General features: G+C 45.3%; 1 protein-coding gene across 2 annotated transcripts in view; it reads left to right on the top strand.

The window, feature by feature from the left end:
- Positions 1–15,707, top strand: part of LOC144693381 (ryanodine receptor 3-like) — a 337,370-nt gene that overhangs the window by 87,363 nt on the left and 234,300 nt on the right. For both annotated transcript variants that reach the window (XM_078563242.1, XM_078563241.1), the window contains 7 exons: positions 1,191–1,265; positions 3,985–4,141; positions 5,802–5,966; positions 7,234–7,355; positions 10,916–11,090; positions 13,241–13,376; positions 14,957–15,052. In XM_078563242.1, the coding sequence (XP_078419368.1) occupies positions 1,191–1,265; positions 3,985–4,141; positions 5,802–5,966; positions 7,234–7,355; positions 10,916–11,090; positions 13,241–13,376; positions 14,957–15,052 (926 nt within the window). The remainder of the gene's footprint in view (positions 1–1,190; positions 1,266–3,984; positions 4,142–5,801; positions 5,967–7,233; positions 7,356–10,915; positions 11,091–13,240; positions 13,377–14,956; positions 15,053–15,707) is intronic.

The raw sequence follows: 15,707 nt of genomic DNA, 5'->3' as shown, positions 1-15,707 counted from the left end.
TAGAAATCAATGGAATATTAGATTCTAAATAAATCAAGCAATGTAGCACAACACAAAATAGTAAGCCACACACCATCCTGACTTGCATCGACAATGCCGTCCCTTCATTGTCGCTGGGTCAAAATCCTGGAACGCCCTTCCTAACAGCAGTGTGGGTGTACCTACACCACATGGACTGCAGCGGTTTAAGAAGGTGGCTCATCACCACCTTCTCAGGGGCAATTAGGGATGGGAGATAAATGCTGGCCCAGCCAGCGACACCCACATCCCATGAAGGAACGCATAAAAAATAGTGTAGCTTCCACTCAGTGGGGTTGATTTGAACTCCCAATGGGTTAAATTGGGAGAGTCAGTTAATTTCTTGGCCACCTACAGCACGTTGAGGACGTGGCGCATGCTGCTGGTGGCCTTTTCTCACTCAGGTTAGTATGGGGACAAGTGAGTTCTGGTGCATCTCACAGAGAGGAAGGGGTGGAGAGGTGTGAGGACAGGTGGTGGGGCTGCGATGGGTACCGTCCAGGGCAAGGGAAGCCGAATTTTCCTTGTGGGGTAAGAAGAGCATTCCTGATATTACCTTGAATGATCTCTTCTGCTGCCAAGCCTCTTCAGCCAGGTTTTCAACGAGCAGGAGAACTACAACAACCTTCCCTGCTCAGGCTGGAATTAAGTGAAATGAAGGGATTAAAATTCGAATTAGGACCCGGTGATGCCATCAAACTTCAATATGCATCTTTAACGAAGGACCTCCCATCTCGTTGTGGGTGACTTAGTCACCAGTCCCTCGCTGTTGTTAAAAATTGGCAACACGGGCATCGGCCTAATCTGGTGGATTTTAACTGCTCTACCACTCTACTTCCACTGGGTGAGTAGGGTTCTCACGTCTCCCATTGTGCCTCCCATAGCGATTCAGCTAAGATCAAAAATGCATCACGAAGGGAACTTGAATACAGATCAGTGCCCTACCAACAAACTGAGCTAGTCAGACATTGGAAGGACTTCCAAGAGCTGATGACCGTCAATTAACAACATAGCCAGCAGTACCAAAATAGAAGACTGCAACTTAACCTCTGCAAAGATTGATCTGAACTTTTGACAGATATGATTTACCTAATTAGCTTTTACAATGAGTTAGAAAATGACTGAATCATTTGGATATTGAAACACTGTGTTTATTTCTAATCTGTTTGCAGAACAGTTAACTATGAAAGTGGGGAAGCAGGTACTTATGCCAGGTCATTATGGCGTCTGGAGCCTCTTCGGATAAGGTAAGCTAAAAGACTTCATGTAAAAGATTTTGTGTTCAGCATTAGGGTATCAGTTTTGAAAGTCCCCCTGGAAGGCTGCCTGGGAGGCTCATTAGCTTCTTAATTAGCCAGAGACCTATCGCGAGGCAGTTCTGGAAGTTCATTCTGGGTCAGATGTTAATCATGAACACTGACAAAGCAATGGCCTTTTGGCATGTGGTGTAGATGTTTTGAGGCCACAGGAGCATCATGGAGTGGAACATTATTGAGATTAAGGCAAGGAAAACTTCAGCGTTTAGAATAAAATTCTTAGGGCCGGATTTTGCGATCCTGAAATGGGACCAGACAGAGGCGGGACGGTTAAAAAAAAAGGCCCATGAGAGACATGGACAGAAGTCCCTCCTCTGCTTTCACCAATGCCCATTTTGCAGGCTGCAGGGCAGGAAGCTCGCCTGGCCCTATCCAAACGCCCAAGCTCAGGCCTTGCAGGATTTTCACTGGGGCGGGCAGGTTTCAGGAGCCCTTCACAACCTGCCAGGTGAGAAGAGGCAGGGTCAGCCAGGCTGGTGGGTCAGGAGGTCAGGGAGATTCTTGAAATGTAAGTTAGAAGATTTTTTAGAGGCTTACGGGTGGTGTTGGAGGCAAGTTAAGGTGGAGGAAGGTCAGTAAGGGAGGGGGTAGAGGGAGGGGGAAACGACTCAGTAGAAGGGCCAAATCTTGAGCAGGCATTGATTTTTGATGGGCCCTCTCCCAGGAGGCTCACATCTGCATTTTGAAGTCCTGGCAATCGAGGCTGTGATCTGCTGCCGGCACTTTATAAGGGATCATCAAACCTCTGGAAAGGATTGGCGGCCGAGTTGGGCCGGTCAGTGGACCCGCTCCAGGGCTGTGGCACCCGGATATCACCCCGGTTCTGCTGATTGAGATGCAGGACCCACCTCTGGCACATGTGGGGCCTTTCCACCCGGGCAAAACCATGCGCCCCGACAGCCTGGAGACAGAGGCGGGAACACGACTCGGGTTTGGTCCCGTCTCTGGGATTCCTCCCTCCCAAGGGAAAACTGGTCCTTTCGCTCCACACAAGAGCCAGATGAAAGGAGCAATGTGGGAGAAATACAATGGAAAAACAGAGGAAATGGAGGGGGATAGGGCCACGAGTTAGCCCTAGAGCCTGTCCTGCCATTCATTCAGATCATGCTTCATCTGTATCTCAGCTCCTTTTACCTGGCTTAGCTCCGTCTCTATAACCTTATCTGTCAAATATTTATCAACCTGTATCTGGAAAGTTTTTATTGAACCAGTGTCCACCGTGCATTTTGGGAGAGTTTCAGATTTTGACTACCTTTGCTTGATGAAATGATTCCTGATTCCACTCCAAAATGGCCTGACACTCATTTGAAAGCTGTGCCCTCTGATGCTGGACTCCACCCTCCTCTCCACACCTACCTTTCCGAGCCCCTTTATCACTTTAAAGATTACAAAACCAAAATTATACAACCAGCCCTTGTAATGTAACCGTTCACGCCTGGCGTCACTCTGGTTAATTTGCACTGTAGTCATTGGGGCTAATTTATCACTATTGAGATTCAGTGCTCAAAGCCGAATGGAAGTACACCAGGTAGGAGGATTTGCCTAAGTCTCTGTTCAACAGAAGAAAACTTCCTCACTTTTGTACTCCAGGCTCCTTTTCGATTACCGTTCTGCCTGTGCTCTCACTCTTAGTCATTTGTGTACATGGACAACCAAATCCCTTTGTTGCTCCACAGCTCCTGGGCCAGGATGTTCCCTCTCCGCTGCGGCGAGACCCACCACATGGGATGCAGCCGGCCAGCCAAAAATCCATTGACTTTTGGCGGGACCAGACAATCCCAGCGGCAGGTGGGGTTGGTAAATCCCTCCCCCCCGTAGTATCTCATCATTAATAAAGTAGCAAGAACTGAAGCACTATTTTACTCGAAAAGACTTTTCATTTACTCTGCAGATGTCATTTTATTTAGGAGTTTAGTTACTGTAGTGGAAGGGGTTAATTGCTATGATGCTAATTGTCAGAGGGCATTTTCTCAGATGACGTTGGATCACATGAGCTGGAACCTGAGGGAAGGGTTCTATTGGAGCCCTGCTAATGTACATCTCTATAAACAGTGAATAAATGTTCACGAGTTTGAAACGGCATGGTTTCCAGCCCCATTCCCTCAAAGGCACCCCGAGCCCAGTCCATAAGACCATAAGACCATAAGACATAGGAGCAGAAATTAGGCCATTCGGCCCATCGAGTCTGCTCCGCCATTCAATCATGGCTGATAAGTTTCTCAACCCCATTCTCCTGCCTTCTCCCCGTAACCTTTGATCCCCTTACCAATCAAGAACCTATCTATCTCGGTCTTAAATACACTCAATGACCTGGCCCCCACAGCCTTCTGTGGCAATGAATTCCATAGATTCACCACTCTCTGGCTAAAGAAGTTTCTCCTCATCTCTGTTCTAAATGGTCTTCCCTTTACTCAGAGGCTGTGCCCTCAGGTCCTAGTTTCTCCTACTAATGGAAACATCTTCCCCACGTCCACTCTATCCAGGCCTTTCAGTATTCTGTAAGTTTCAATCAGATCCCCCCTCATCCTTCTCAACTCCATCAAGTATAGATCCAGAGTCCTCAAACGTTCCTCATATGTTAAGTCGCGATGATAATACCGTTACCAAAGTAGATGACAACATTTCTACATATTTTCTCCCCTTTATTCAGTTGGAGTGGCAGTCACATTAAGTGGGGCCAGTCTTTCCGTCTACGGCACCTCACATCAGGTCTGTATCTGGGCTTAGATGAAGATCAAGGCCTAGTGCTGCTGGAACAAACCAAGTCCGACATCAATACAACATCATTCTGTTTAAGAACTTCAAAGGTATTATAATAATTACCGTATTCCTGCTCTGATGTAACGTGGAATGTGGGAGCACTCAGGAGTGAAATACATCCAGGAAATAGGTTAATCATTTTGTTCACCATTTCTTTCTCATGATTGACATTCCTGATGGGCCCGATTTTTAACTCCGGGCAGGTTTTGCGCAGTTGGCTGTGCAACTGCAGAACTCCTGCAGGAATCAGATTTGGGGTATTGTTATTCCCGGCCTCATTAAAATGCCAGCTGCCTGCTTCCCTACCTGGAACATGTAGGAAGTAGGCAGGAAACAACTGCCAATCTTGCGGAAATCGCAAGGCCTGAGGATGCCCACCAGCATGCAGGAGGTTTCCAGGGAAGAAGAGAAGAAAGATCACAGAAGGGAGAGGGAGTCTGGGTCGGGGAAGTCTAAATGTCCTCAATGTCTCTTCTGGAGGAGCTAGTCCACTTTACGAACATAAAAGCATAAGAAATAGGAGCAGGAGTGGGCCACTCGGCCCTTCGAGCCTGCTCCCACCATTTGATAAGATCATAGCTGGTCTGGTTGTGGCCTGAAGTCCACTTTCCTGCCTGCTCCCCATAACCCTTGACCCCCTTATTGATCAAAAATCTGTCCAACTCAGCCTTGAATATATTCAACGACCCATCCTCCACTCCCCTCTGAGATAGAGAATGGCAAAGATTAACAATGCCCAGAGAAGAAATTCAGCCTCATCTCCGACTTAAATGGGAGAGCCCCTATTTTTAGACTGTATCCCCAGTTCTAGCTTCCCCCACGAGGGCAAATGCTTTCTCAGCATCTACCCTGTCAAACCCCCTCAGAATCCTATATTTTTCGATAGGATCAGCTCTCATTCTTCTAAACTCCAATGAGTATAGGCCCAACCTGCTCAACCTTTCCTCATAAAACTCCTTCATCCAAAGGAATCAGTCCAGTGAACCTTCTCTGAACTGCTCCCAATGTGGGTATATCTCCCCTTAAGTAAGGAGACCAAAACTGCGCACAAGATGCGGTCTCGCCAAAACGTTCATGTCTTGATCCCCTTCAGACCTACCTCGGCCTGGAAGGAAATGCTCAGAGGCTTCCTGCTCAGGCTGAAATCAAATCATAATTGAGGTCACTGACACCATTGGATCATTCTTTGCACATACCAGCAAGGACCACGCCGTCTATGGCTGGGCAGCTCAGCTATCTGTCCAGATGCTTGGGTAAAAATCGCAGGTGGCCAAGTCCAGATGATTTTCCAACTGTCACGAGGGCAATTTTAAGTGCCCACCCACCCACCCACTTTCTGCTGGGTGGGCAGTGTTCCAATCACTCCCATATGCTTGCTGCTAAATAAGCAAAGAATCATGTGACCTGAAGGTGTGAAAATGCAACAGAGCATGCTTGCAACGGTTTCAAGTTCCCTTGTCATTTTTGGGTGACCCTACAATTCGCAATAATGAGTAAAACATGGAATATGAAGGGAATAAAATGTGGCAAAGTTTGGTGTGTATTGTCATGCAGATTTTCATAATATTTAAACTGATGGTCTGAGTTGCGTCCTCGAGATACACTGGATTTTAGGGTGTTAAGTAAAATACATAAAACCATGTCATATATGTAAAGCCACATAGTGGCACTAAACCTTTTTCTTTTATTGTTGCTTAAATCTCAAAGGAAAAACTAGATTTGCAGCCAAAGCGAGACACGGAAGGAATGGGAGCCCCTGAAATCAAGTATGGTGATTCGATTTGCATTCTTCAGCATGTTACTAGTAGGCTGTGGTTGACTTACCGGGCTCCAGATGCCAAGTCAGCACGGTTAGGGCTTATAAAACGAAAGGTGTGTACACTGGCTGTCTACTAATCCAATAGATAGGCAGCATATGAAAGCAATAACCGTGATTCAAGGATAAATGTTTTACTTGTCCTTTGCTGCTGGTGCTAGAAACAAATAGCCTCAAGGTGGGGCAGCGATGAATCTAATTGTATGTCGGCCTATTCTTATTCTGTATAGAGTTGACTGAAAGTCTACACAGATCTCACAGGAACTTTGTTTTAATATTTAAATTTGTTGCAGTGGGAAGCATATTTCTACATGTGCAATTCTTTACGATTCTCAGCAGAGTTGCTGAGCTCACCTTGTAAATGGGTCATACGGGAATAGTCACAAAGATAAAAGCAAAACACTGTGGATGCTGGAAATCTGGAATAGAAACAGAAAAGGCTGGAAAAGCTCAGCAGGTCTGGCAGCATCTGTGGAGAGAGAAACAGAGTTAACGTTTCGAGTCCGTGTGACTCTTCTTCAGAGCTCTGACTCGAAACGTTAACTCTGCTTCTCTCTCCACAGATGCTGCCAGACCTGCTGAGTTTTTCCAGCCTTTTCTGTTTCTATTCCAGATTTCCAGCACCCGCAGTGTTTTGCTTTTATTCGAGGGTGGTTATTAGGTGACATTGGGTGGAATTTTACGGCCCTGTTGTGGAGGGGGCAGGACTGTAAAATGTGGCGGGCCGTTCAAAAGTCCATTAACTTTGGTGGGACCGGAAAATCCCGCCAGCGGGAAGGGCCACAAAATTCCGCCCTTCGGAAGGGAACATTGCCCCACCTCCGACAGCTTTGCCTCTTTAGCCTTTTGTGCGCGTGATCACCGAGATGGTTGTAGCCCGTGAAGGTCAGGCCCGTGCAACCACCCAGAATCGGGTTTGAGCAGAGCTTCGGAAAGGTGGACAAATAGTACAGCCCCACCGCTGTCTCCGTAGAAACGGATGAAATGAAAATTGGGCCGTTCCTGTGGTGGGGGTGGGGAGCGCGGCTCCGAAATGTCAGTTTTACACCGGGATGGCGTGTGGATAACCTACCGGTCACCGTCTGGGCTCCCAGGTCAGGAATGGATTACCGAGCTCCTGTGGAGCCACTCCCCGGCATGAAACAGCACCTTGAAATATGGAAGGGGAGAAAATCGTCTCTTGTTCAAGGAAAGGGCAAGGTTAACTCCAAAAAGCAAGAGAGCAAATAAATGTCCATGTTTAAAACAATTTTGTTTTTGGTATATGTTCTCGTTTGCGAATTGGGGATAATGTGCACTGAGATCCCAGTTTCCTGCTTCCAGGCCATACTGCATCAAGAGGGACACATGGATGATGGTATCATTTTGCAACGTTGTCAGAGCGAAGAATCTCGGGCAGCCCGTATTATACGCAAAACAACCAACTTATTCAATCAGTTTATCAGGTACTTGATCGAAAATCACTCCTTGGTGTTTTATTGAACATATTTTTGATGGGCAGAACTGCATGATGGAAAGCATCCGTTGAGAGTATGTCAATAATGCATTTTCATTTTACAGCGGTTTTAACAGGAGGGAACTTTCCCAAGTAGTGCTGCCAGCCACAACCCCGGTTTTTGGTTTAATGCCGTTGATAAGTTATTACTGCACATGTATTAAGTACACCAAAATTTCGTTTCAATTTCAACAACGACCTGAATATTTGGGAAACGCTAAAGTGCATGTTACGTTATTGGTCTCCCAACTCAGTGATATCCCCGTCCTCCAGTAGCTGGCTGGGTCCCACAGCCTTCACACTGTACCCACCGGCCTGCCAACCAGGCTCCGGCCTCTTACTAACACCCCTGCTCGCTCAGCCGGTTCACCACCTCCAGCTTATCCCCCCCGCCACCCCCCCCACTCCCGGGACAATGCCATGGCATTGGCCCAGCGCACAGCCATACTCTCAAAGTGGTGCAGGCCACCCATGCGGTTGAAGCGGGAGTTTGGGTACTGACATCGGGAAGTGACAGGGAGTTGGTTAGTCCAGTCCGGTGCAGGTACTTGAGGAGGCTGTCACCAGGTCCTAATGTGAGTCCTGCTGCAGCCAGACAGGTTAGCCTGGTACCCTGAGTCGAAGCAATGCCCCTGGAGCAGGTACAGACTGTCCGCCAGCCACTGCCACCTAAACCACTTCCACTCCTGCAAGTGTATCCCCGCCCTTATAAGGGAGATTTCCCGCAGCCCCCTTTGTGCTGCGTTGGTTCAGAAGTCACTCAGGTTCCTTTCAGGTGGTGTTAGCTATGTCCATATTGATTGTAGTGAGCAGAGAGGAGAGCAGTGGGCAACGTTCTGACCTGGGCAGGAACAACACTTTTATGTTTTCTTAGGACAAAATTATTTTAATTGAGCGAGTTTTCGTTTAGTAGGCCATTTTCTAGGATCACATTAGACAAGGGTTAGGTGTATTCTCTAGCCGTTCAAAATCCTACATCACAAAATCGCAAGTTCTATTCCTGTCCCTTAGTCAGAAACTTAGCATTATAATGTAAACATTGTTCCTGCTGTTTTAATCATTGTCCCCAGCTAGTGTTTTACGTTATTATTGTATGTTAGAAGAGGATGCTCACCAACAGCTTAAGTGGATACTAAGTGCAAATATTTGGCAACTAAAGGAGATTTCTTTTCCCCTTGATTTTTTTTCCTGCCGTGGAGATTTGGATATCACTGCAATTTGTTTTATTTCAATAGAAGCAATATTCCATTTCTCTCTAAATATTGCTGAATTAGCGAAATATTATTGATTTACTCTAAGGGCAGGATCTTCCGGTTGGCGAGTGGGGGCAGGGCCCGCTTGCCGACACGTAAAATGACACGGGATGACGTCGGGTGGAACACGTCACCCCCGCCTCATTTCCATTTTCAGATCGACGGGGGCTCAGCCGAGACAGCTGTGCGCCCGCCGACCTGTCAACGGCCAACTGAGGCCATTGAGAAACTAATTAAAGTCATTAATGGACCTGCCCGACGAACCTGAAGGTTGGCGGGCAGGCTGGGAGCCCTGGCGGGCTTCAGAAAAAGCATAAAACCTCATCCACTGGCGAGATGAGGTTTCATGGGGGTATTAAAATTTTTATTAAAGGTTTCAATAGAAATTATGCACATGTCCCAACTCATGTGACAGTGTCTCATGAAGGGACGTGTCAAGGAAATTTTTTTTATCATTTGCATTACAAATTTTAAATCGGAGCCGATCTCCCTGAGGCAGCACTTAGCCTCAGGGAGATCAGTGCGCTCTTTCGTGCGCATGTGCAAAAGAGCGCACTCTCAGCTGAGGGAATCCTCCCCGCCCGCACAGGGAGCGCAGAGCACTTACAAGTGGACGTCACACTGGATGGGCCTTAATTGGCCTGCTCACGTAAAATGGCGGCATGTCCCTGATTGGGGGCGCTGATCGGAGGTGCGCCTACCCGTGCCCACTCCCACACATCCCCCCCCCCCACCGATAGGGGAAAAATTTTTCCCTAAGTAAAATCGTCCCCTATTTTCCCTTGCTACTGCTTAGTGACATAATTTGTAGATAAGGAATTGGCTTAACTGCGTTTACTAATGAGACCCAGCTCTGCCTCTCCAGCACTCCCCTCGACCTCTCGACATCCTCTCTGCTCTCATCGATGTTTTATTGTCTGCCGGACTGGGTGAATGTTTATTCTACAGTTCATGTTCTACAACATCGCCCAGTTTCTTGGCTACCTCATCTGCACAGCTGCTCAAACCCTCATCCATGTCTTTTGTCATTTCTCAGTCTAATATCCAAAATTTCCACCTTGCTAGACTCTTGACCCCCTCCTCCCACAAACTCCACCTTTAGCTTGTCCCACTGCATCGCGTTTACTCATTAGCTCTATTGCCTCAAAACTCATTGAGTTTATATTACTCATATTTATCTTCAAATCTCTGTGGCCTCACCCCGTGGGCAGGATTTTCGGGTTGTCAGGCGGGCATGATGGGCGGGCCCGTGAGCGGCTGGGAAATGGGTCGCCGTCCGCGATTGGCCCTCGACCGCGATTTCATGCCGGCCAATCAGCAGCCAGCCAGAGTGAAAGGTGCGCTGAAAAGCTCAGTACTGCCGGAGTGGGGGGCGGGAAGAGGGCGAGTGCAGACATTAGCGCGGGCGTGGGGGGAGCGCGCAATGAAGGCTCCCTGAAGGCAGAGAGCTGAAGAATATCACATACAAAAATAACCAGTATGAAATTCCAAAAAAAAATTTCCACCCTTAAGAATCACTCACCTAAGTATATTGATGATAAAAATTCTGCCCAAGCATTTTTATGTTCTTAAATTAATGTCAGAAACCTCACCTCGCCCTCGGATGAGGTTTCCTCCAAAAATGCAAAGGCCACCTGGCCAACTCACCCGCCCGCCAACCGTAACATTGGACGGACCGTGAAAAATCCCGGCTAATTGAAACTTTAATGGCCTTAATTGGCCTCTTCACTGTCGGTGGGTGTGTGCTGCCGACTCTCGCATGCACCCGCCGACTGAAATATCGCACAAGTGCACGATGATGTCAGGACGCTTACCCGACGTCATCGTGCACTATTTTACAACCTATCAGGTCGGGCACATGCCCACCCACGGGACAAAACCTTCTGCCCCATCTCTCCTCCAATCTTATAACCCCTTCCACATTTTTCATCTTCTGACTCTGTGAACCTCTTTCCTTCAAAGCTTGTTGGCACAGCCTTCACCTACCTCTGTTCCACTCTCTGACTCTCCCTCTTTAAACAGTTCTGCCGATTACATTCTCCACCAACCTTTAAAAGCAACTTAAAAACCGTGATTTCGCCCACATTTTCTAATTGCCAACCCTCGCACCATGACACACGGTGACATTCTTTTTATTTCTCTCTTGCAAAACACTTTATGGTGTTTTACACTGTTAAAAATGCAGTTGTTGCCGAATGATTATTGTGTGAACTATGCTTAAGTTTCTTAAGAAATACTTATCGACACATTTCCGCAGGGGTCTTGATTGTCTCGGTAAAAGCACGCCAGTCCGATTACCCATCAAAGAAGTTGAGGAAGCTTTGCTGGACCTTATCATTTACTTCCATCCTCCAGAGGAAGAGTTGAAGCACGAAGATAAGCAGTACAAGCTGCGCTCTCTCAGAAACAGGCAGAACCTATTTAAAGAAGAGGTAAGAGAGGTGTATTCGCTATCGAATATATTTTTGTTTCTCCACATTTTAGGTACTATGTTTGTCAATCCAGAATATTTCTTTCAAATTTTGACTTTTGCACTAGGGCAAGTCCACCTTGCGAGTGATTTTGGTGCCCTTTGACATCTCAGGTAGAGAGCATGGTATGGGTGTCACTTAGCGCCCTGTGGGTGAAGATTTCAGGGCCGTTTTCTTTGAAGCTCCTACTTTGAACATTTTGACTCTTAATCAGAAAGTCACTTCAATACGTATCTATGGAAGGGCATCAATTATAGCTTGTTTACATTGAAATTCATTGTAATCAGCAGTGGTGAATCTTCTTTTCTTCGTCACTTTCACCTTCAGTCCTTTCCCATTTTTTTGATCCCTCTTTGCAAGTTACGCTAGTCTCTGGGCGTTTGCCAATATCTGCTAGAAGATATGCCGGGGGTGACTTCCCTCCAATTTCCCCTTGCTATCTGTGACAAGATGCTTAATTTAATCACTTATCACCTTCCTTGATGACATGTCTAAGTGGGATCTCATCACAGATGTGACGCATTTCAACTCGTACAACACACTGGTACTGTTGTGAATTGAGCCATCATTCTTTCTTGTTAAAAAGGGCAAATCTAAAAATAATACCGCTGACTTGATATAAAACACACACGGGCGGCATTGGAGTGAGAAAAATATTTTAAATAACTTTGCCTTTTTCCAAGGGATCATATGTTATGGTGAATTAACACGGTGATGGGAGTGAAAATCTCCTTTCTCTGTTAGTTTTAATAAAGCTCTCATTCAAATTGGTACCACTACCTCACCCCATAGCCCCTCGTAACTCTGAGCAGGAATAAGTTCAAAGTGCAAACAGCTCTTAGGGTGGGATTTTCTGTTCCCGCCCACCATCAGGATCGTTGGGTCCCACCAAAAGTCATTGGATTTTTGGCTGAGCTGCCAAATCTCCCACAGCGGATCCCGCCACAATGGGACTGGAAATTCCCGGCCTTCGGGCATCATTGAAACCACAGGCAGAGTGCAGATGAAGGTGGCTGGTGCCAGAAGAGGAAAAACTCATATTGGTGCAGTAGAGCAACATTGTAATACACATTGCTGGGGAGAGTTTTATTCTTCATCTGGCCATGCAGGGTCTGACGTGGGAGTGCTTGACAGTAACACTTAGTAACAAGGGTTATCGAGTGTTGAGTTCCTTTCACACTCAAATTTCAGAGAACAGCATATTGGATTAAAATATTTTTCTCAACTCTGATTCACAAGAAGAGATTAAAAGTATTACTTATGGTTAAATCCTTGTTTAACATATTTACATAAGAGGTTGGGCGCTTTGTTTTTGATTCCAATTTGACTGCAGTTCAACAGGATTCGCAGGGCAGAAAACAGCAGAGTGTAAGGTCAGTAGGGAGAACTTTTGCTCTGTAGCAACTCCTTCTTAGAATGCCATTCATGCCATATCTTTGTTCTCATCTTTAAGTCATGCACTTTCTTCTGGAGCTCGTAACGAGCCTTCTGAGCAATTAATATGGAATTTACTCTTTCGGTATCGAATTGCCACACTTGTTGCATCCTTAGCACATCCGAGAATGTAATGCCCTCCAAAAACAAGATGCTATATTCCAAAATATTGAGGTTAACTATAACTGCAAAACTTCATTGATAAATTGTTCTTTTCTCAATGGTCGTTATGCCATTAACCCACATTTGCATTAACGAAATACCTAACCTTGATGGAAATACCTAACATTGATGAGTTAGCTGCGTGAGAAGGATTAAAGTATCCTGTAATTGCTTTCATTTTTAAAAAATTATTTCATGTGGTGTAGACGTCGTTGGCTGGAGCAGCAGTTGTTTCCCATCCCTAATTGCCCTTGAGAAGGTGGTGCTGAGCTGCCTTCTTGAGCCTCTGGAGTCCCTTTGGTGTAGGCACACCCACAGTGCCAGCTTTAAATGCCAATGTCTATTTTTCCAGTCCATAAATAATGTAACAATCATAAATGACATAACTATCCCAACTATTTCTGGTTGCGATTGAATGTGATTCTGACATTAGAAAGACAGTGTAGAAAGAAAAGATACTGCGCACGCATTCATTTGTCTTAACTGACTTCTTCTTCAATCCCTCAATTAATTAGGCAATGCTGAGATTGGTCCTGAATTGCATTGACCGGCTGAATATCTACCATAGTGCCGCACATTTTGCAGAACTTGCTGGTGAAGAAGCTGGAACAGCGTGGAAAGATATTTTGAATTTGCTTTATGAACTGCTCGGTAAAGTCCTAAAATTGCACCTGTCCACTATAAACAGCAGATAGATGGAGGATTCTTAAGAGCTGATGGATGTTTCTAAGCATTGCCATAGTTTTCATTGCTCTCAGAAGTAAAACAAAATGCACTGAATGGCTAATGTGAATAGTCCCTGGTGAATTATTAGTTTTTAATTATTATGTTTGCTTTTGCAAAAACGCCATCATAGGTGAAATTTAAGTGAACATAATGTAGGGGAGAATGTTGACACGGATTTTATTTTGTGTTTTATCATATTAATCAGAAAAATAGAGTCACTGAATGTGCACATGCAGGATCAGTTGGCTAGATGGCTAGAGTGTGGAGCAGAATAATACCACCCTGACTGTGGGAGGTTATGGAGATCTGCCTCCTTGCCTTGCCCCATGCTTGCAGAATGACCTTCCTCAAGTTCTATATAACCAATTGTCTCTCTCTAATGGAGGGAGATGCCTATGGTCCTTTGTAGACTATGGCTAATTATCTACAGAAATTAATGTGTCAAAGGAAGTGACAAAATGAAATTTGAAAAAATTACATGAAACTAAAATAATACAATCATTGGAAGCTTCAAATTAATTAACCTAAGGAGTCAATTTATAGCTGGTGAATAGATTTTTCTTCCACATAACTGAATCAAATACCCAGGTGGGGATATAGTTAATACTAAGTTAATATAGTTAATACTAAGAAAGACTGCAAGAAAATACGAGAAGACATTAATAAATTGCAGAATGAGCAAATAATTGACAAATTATTAATTTCAAAATAAGTAAGTGTGAGATGATATACTTTGGTAGGAATAATGAGGGAAAATACTTCTTGGAAAAGAAAGACCTTAATTGGGTAGAGGTTGATAGCGATCTCGGGGTACAAATACACAAAGAATGAAAAGAGCCACCAAGTTAATAAGGTCATTTATAAAAAAAAAACAAATAAAGAGCAGACTTCATTCCTAGGGGGATAGAACTGAAAAGTTCTGAAGTTCCGTTGAACTTGTATCGAACCTCTCTTGGCCACTTTTAAGTCCGGTCTCCATGTTATAAAAATGATGCAGAAGCACTGGAGAAAATGCACACATGATTTATAATGAAGGCACGTGAACAGAGACGTTATACCTTTTCAGAAACACTGAGCAGGTTGGGGCTCTTTACTCTACAAAAGAGAAAGATAAGGATAGACCAAAACAAGCGGCCATAATGGTCACTCAATAAATGCAATAGGGGATTTCGGAAAAACTTCTTCACCCAGAGTAGGACGAGTGTGGATTTTGCTGCCACAAGATATAGCTGAGGCGAATAGCATAGGTGTATTTAGGGGAAAGCTAGATAAACGAATGAGGGAGAAAGGCTTAAGGGGATATGCTAATAGGGTTAAATGAAGTAGAGCGGGAGGAGGCCTGGATGGAGCATAAACACCAGGAAAGGCCATTTGGGTCAAATGACATGTTTCTGTGTTGTACATTTTATTCAATTCGATATAACTTGTTGCAGTGTTGTTATGAGCTTTTGAAGGGTACTTTACTTCACATGAGTCCATTTTTATATTCTGCTTAATCTCTGCAGCTGCTCTGATACGTGGTAACCGTAGCAACTGTGCCAAGTTTGCGAAAAACCTAGGCTGGTTGGTCAGTAAATTAGACAGACTGGAATCTTCGTCAGGTAACGTAGCTTTTCATTTGGGTATGAAACAGAGATGCTATTGTACTCCAATAGCAATTTTAGGAACAATATTTAAGAAGAAACTATGAGTGTAATTCCACGTTAATAATCTGTGTGCTGAAATACTAGCCCAGTCCAGGGTTGAGAATAGGCAGAACTGCGTTCAGCTGGGATTCTGCCTGAATTTTTTCCACTGTAGCTAGTTTCTAGTGGGGTGGAGAAGGAGCAACAAAGTCAGATCTTCCCACACCTGCCCTACTGTCAACAGGGAGTGTCAGGGAGTTACCAGGTTACCCGTGCAATTTCACACTGTGCATTCTCCCAAGGCCTCAGTTGAGCTCAGGCAAGCTTAGATAGGGTGGCCAACTCTGGTATGTCACATATCTGAAGATATGATCATGTGGTGTTTTGACCTCTCTCTGAGATCCTGTTCCTCAATCTCTATCTCGCTCTCTGAGATCCCATTCCGCAATCTCCATCTCGCTCCAAGACCCCATTCCCCAATCTCCATCTCTCTTGGCGACCCCATTCTCCAATCTTCATCTCTCTCCCTGAGATTCCATTCTGCAATCTCCATCTCTCTCCGAGACCCCATTCCCCAATCTCCATCTCTCCGAACCCCATTCCCCAGTCTCTATCTTGCCCTGAACACTCC

The sequence above is a fragment of the Cetorhinus maximus genome, chromosome 18 (assembly GCF_964194155.1).
Source record: "Cetorhinus maximus chromosome 18, sCetMax3.hap1.1, whole genome shotgun sequence".
NCBI classification, from domain to species: domain Eukaryota; kingdom Metazoa; phylum Chordata; class Chondrichthyes; order Lamniformes; family Cetorhinidae; genus Cetorhinus; species Cetorhinus maximus.
This window is presented reverse-complemented; position numbering and strand designations above follow the sequence as displayed.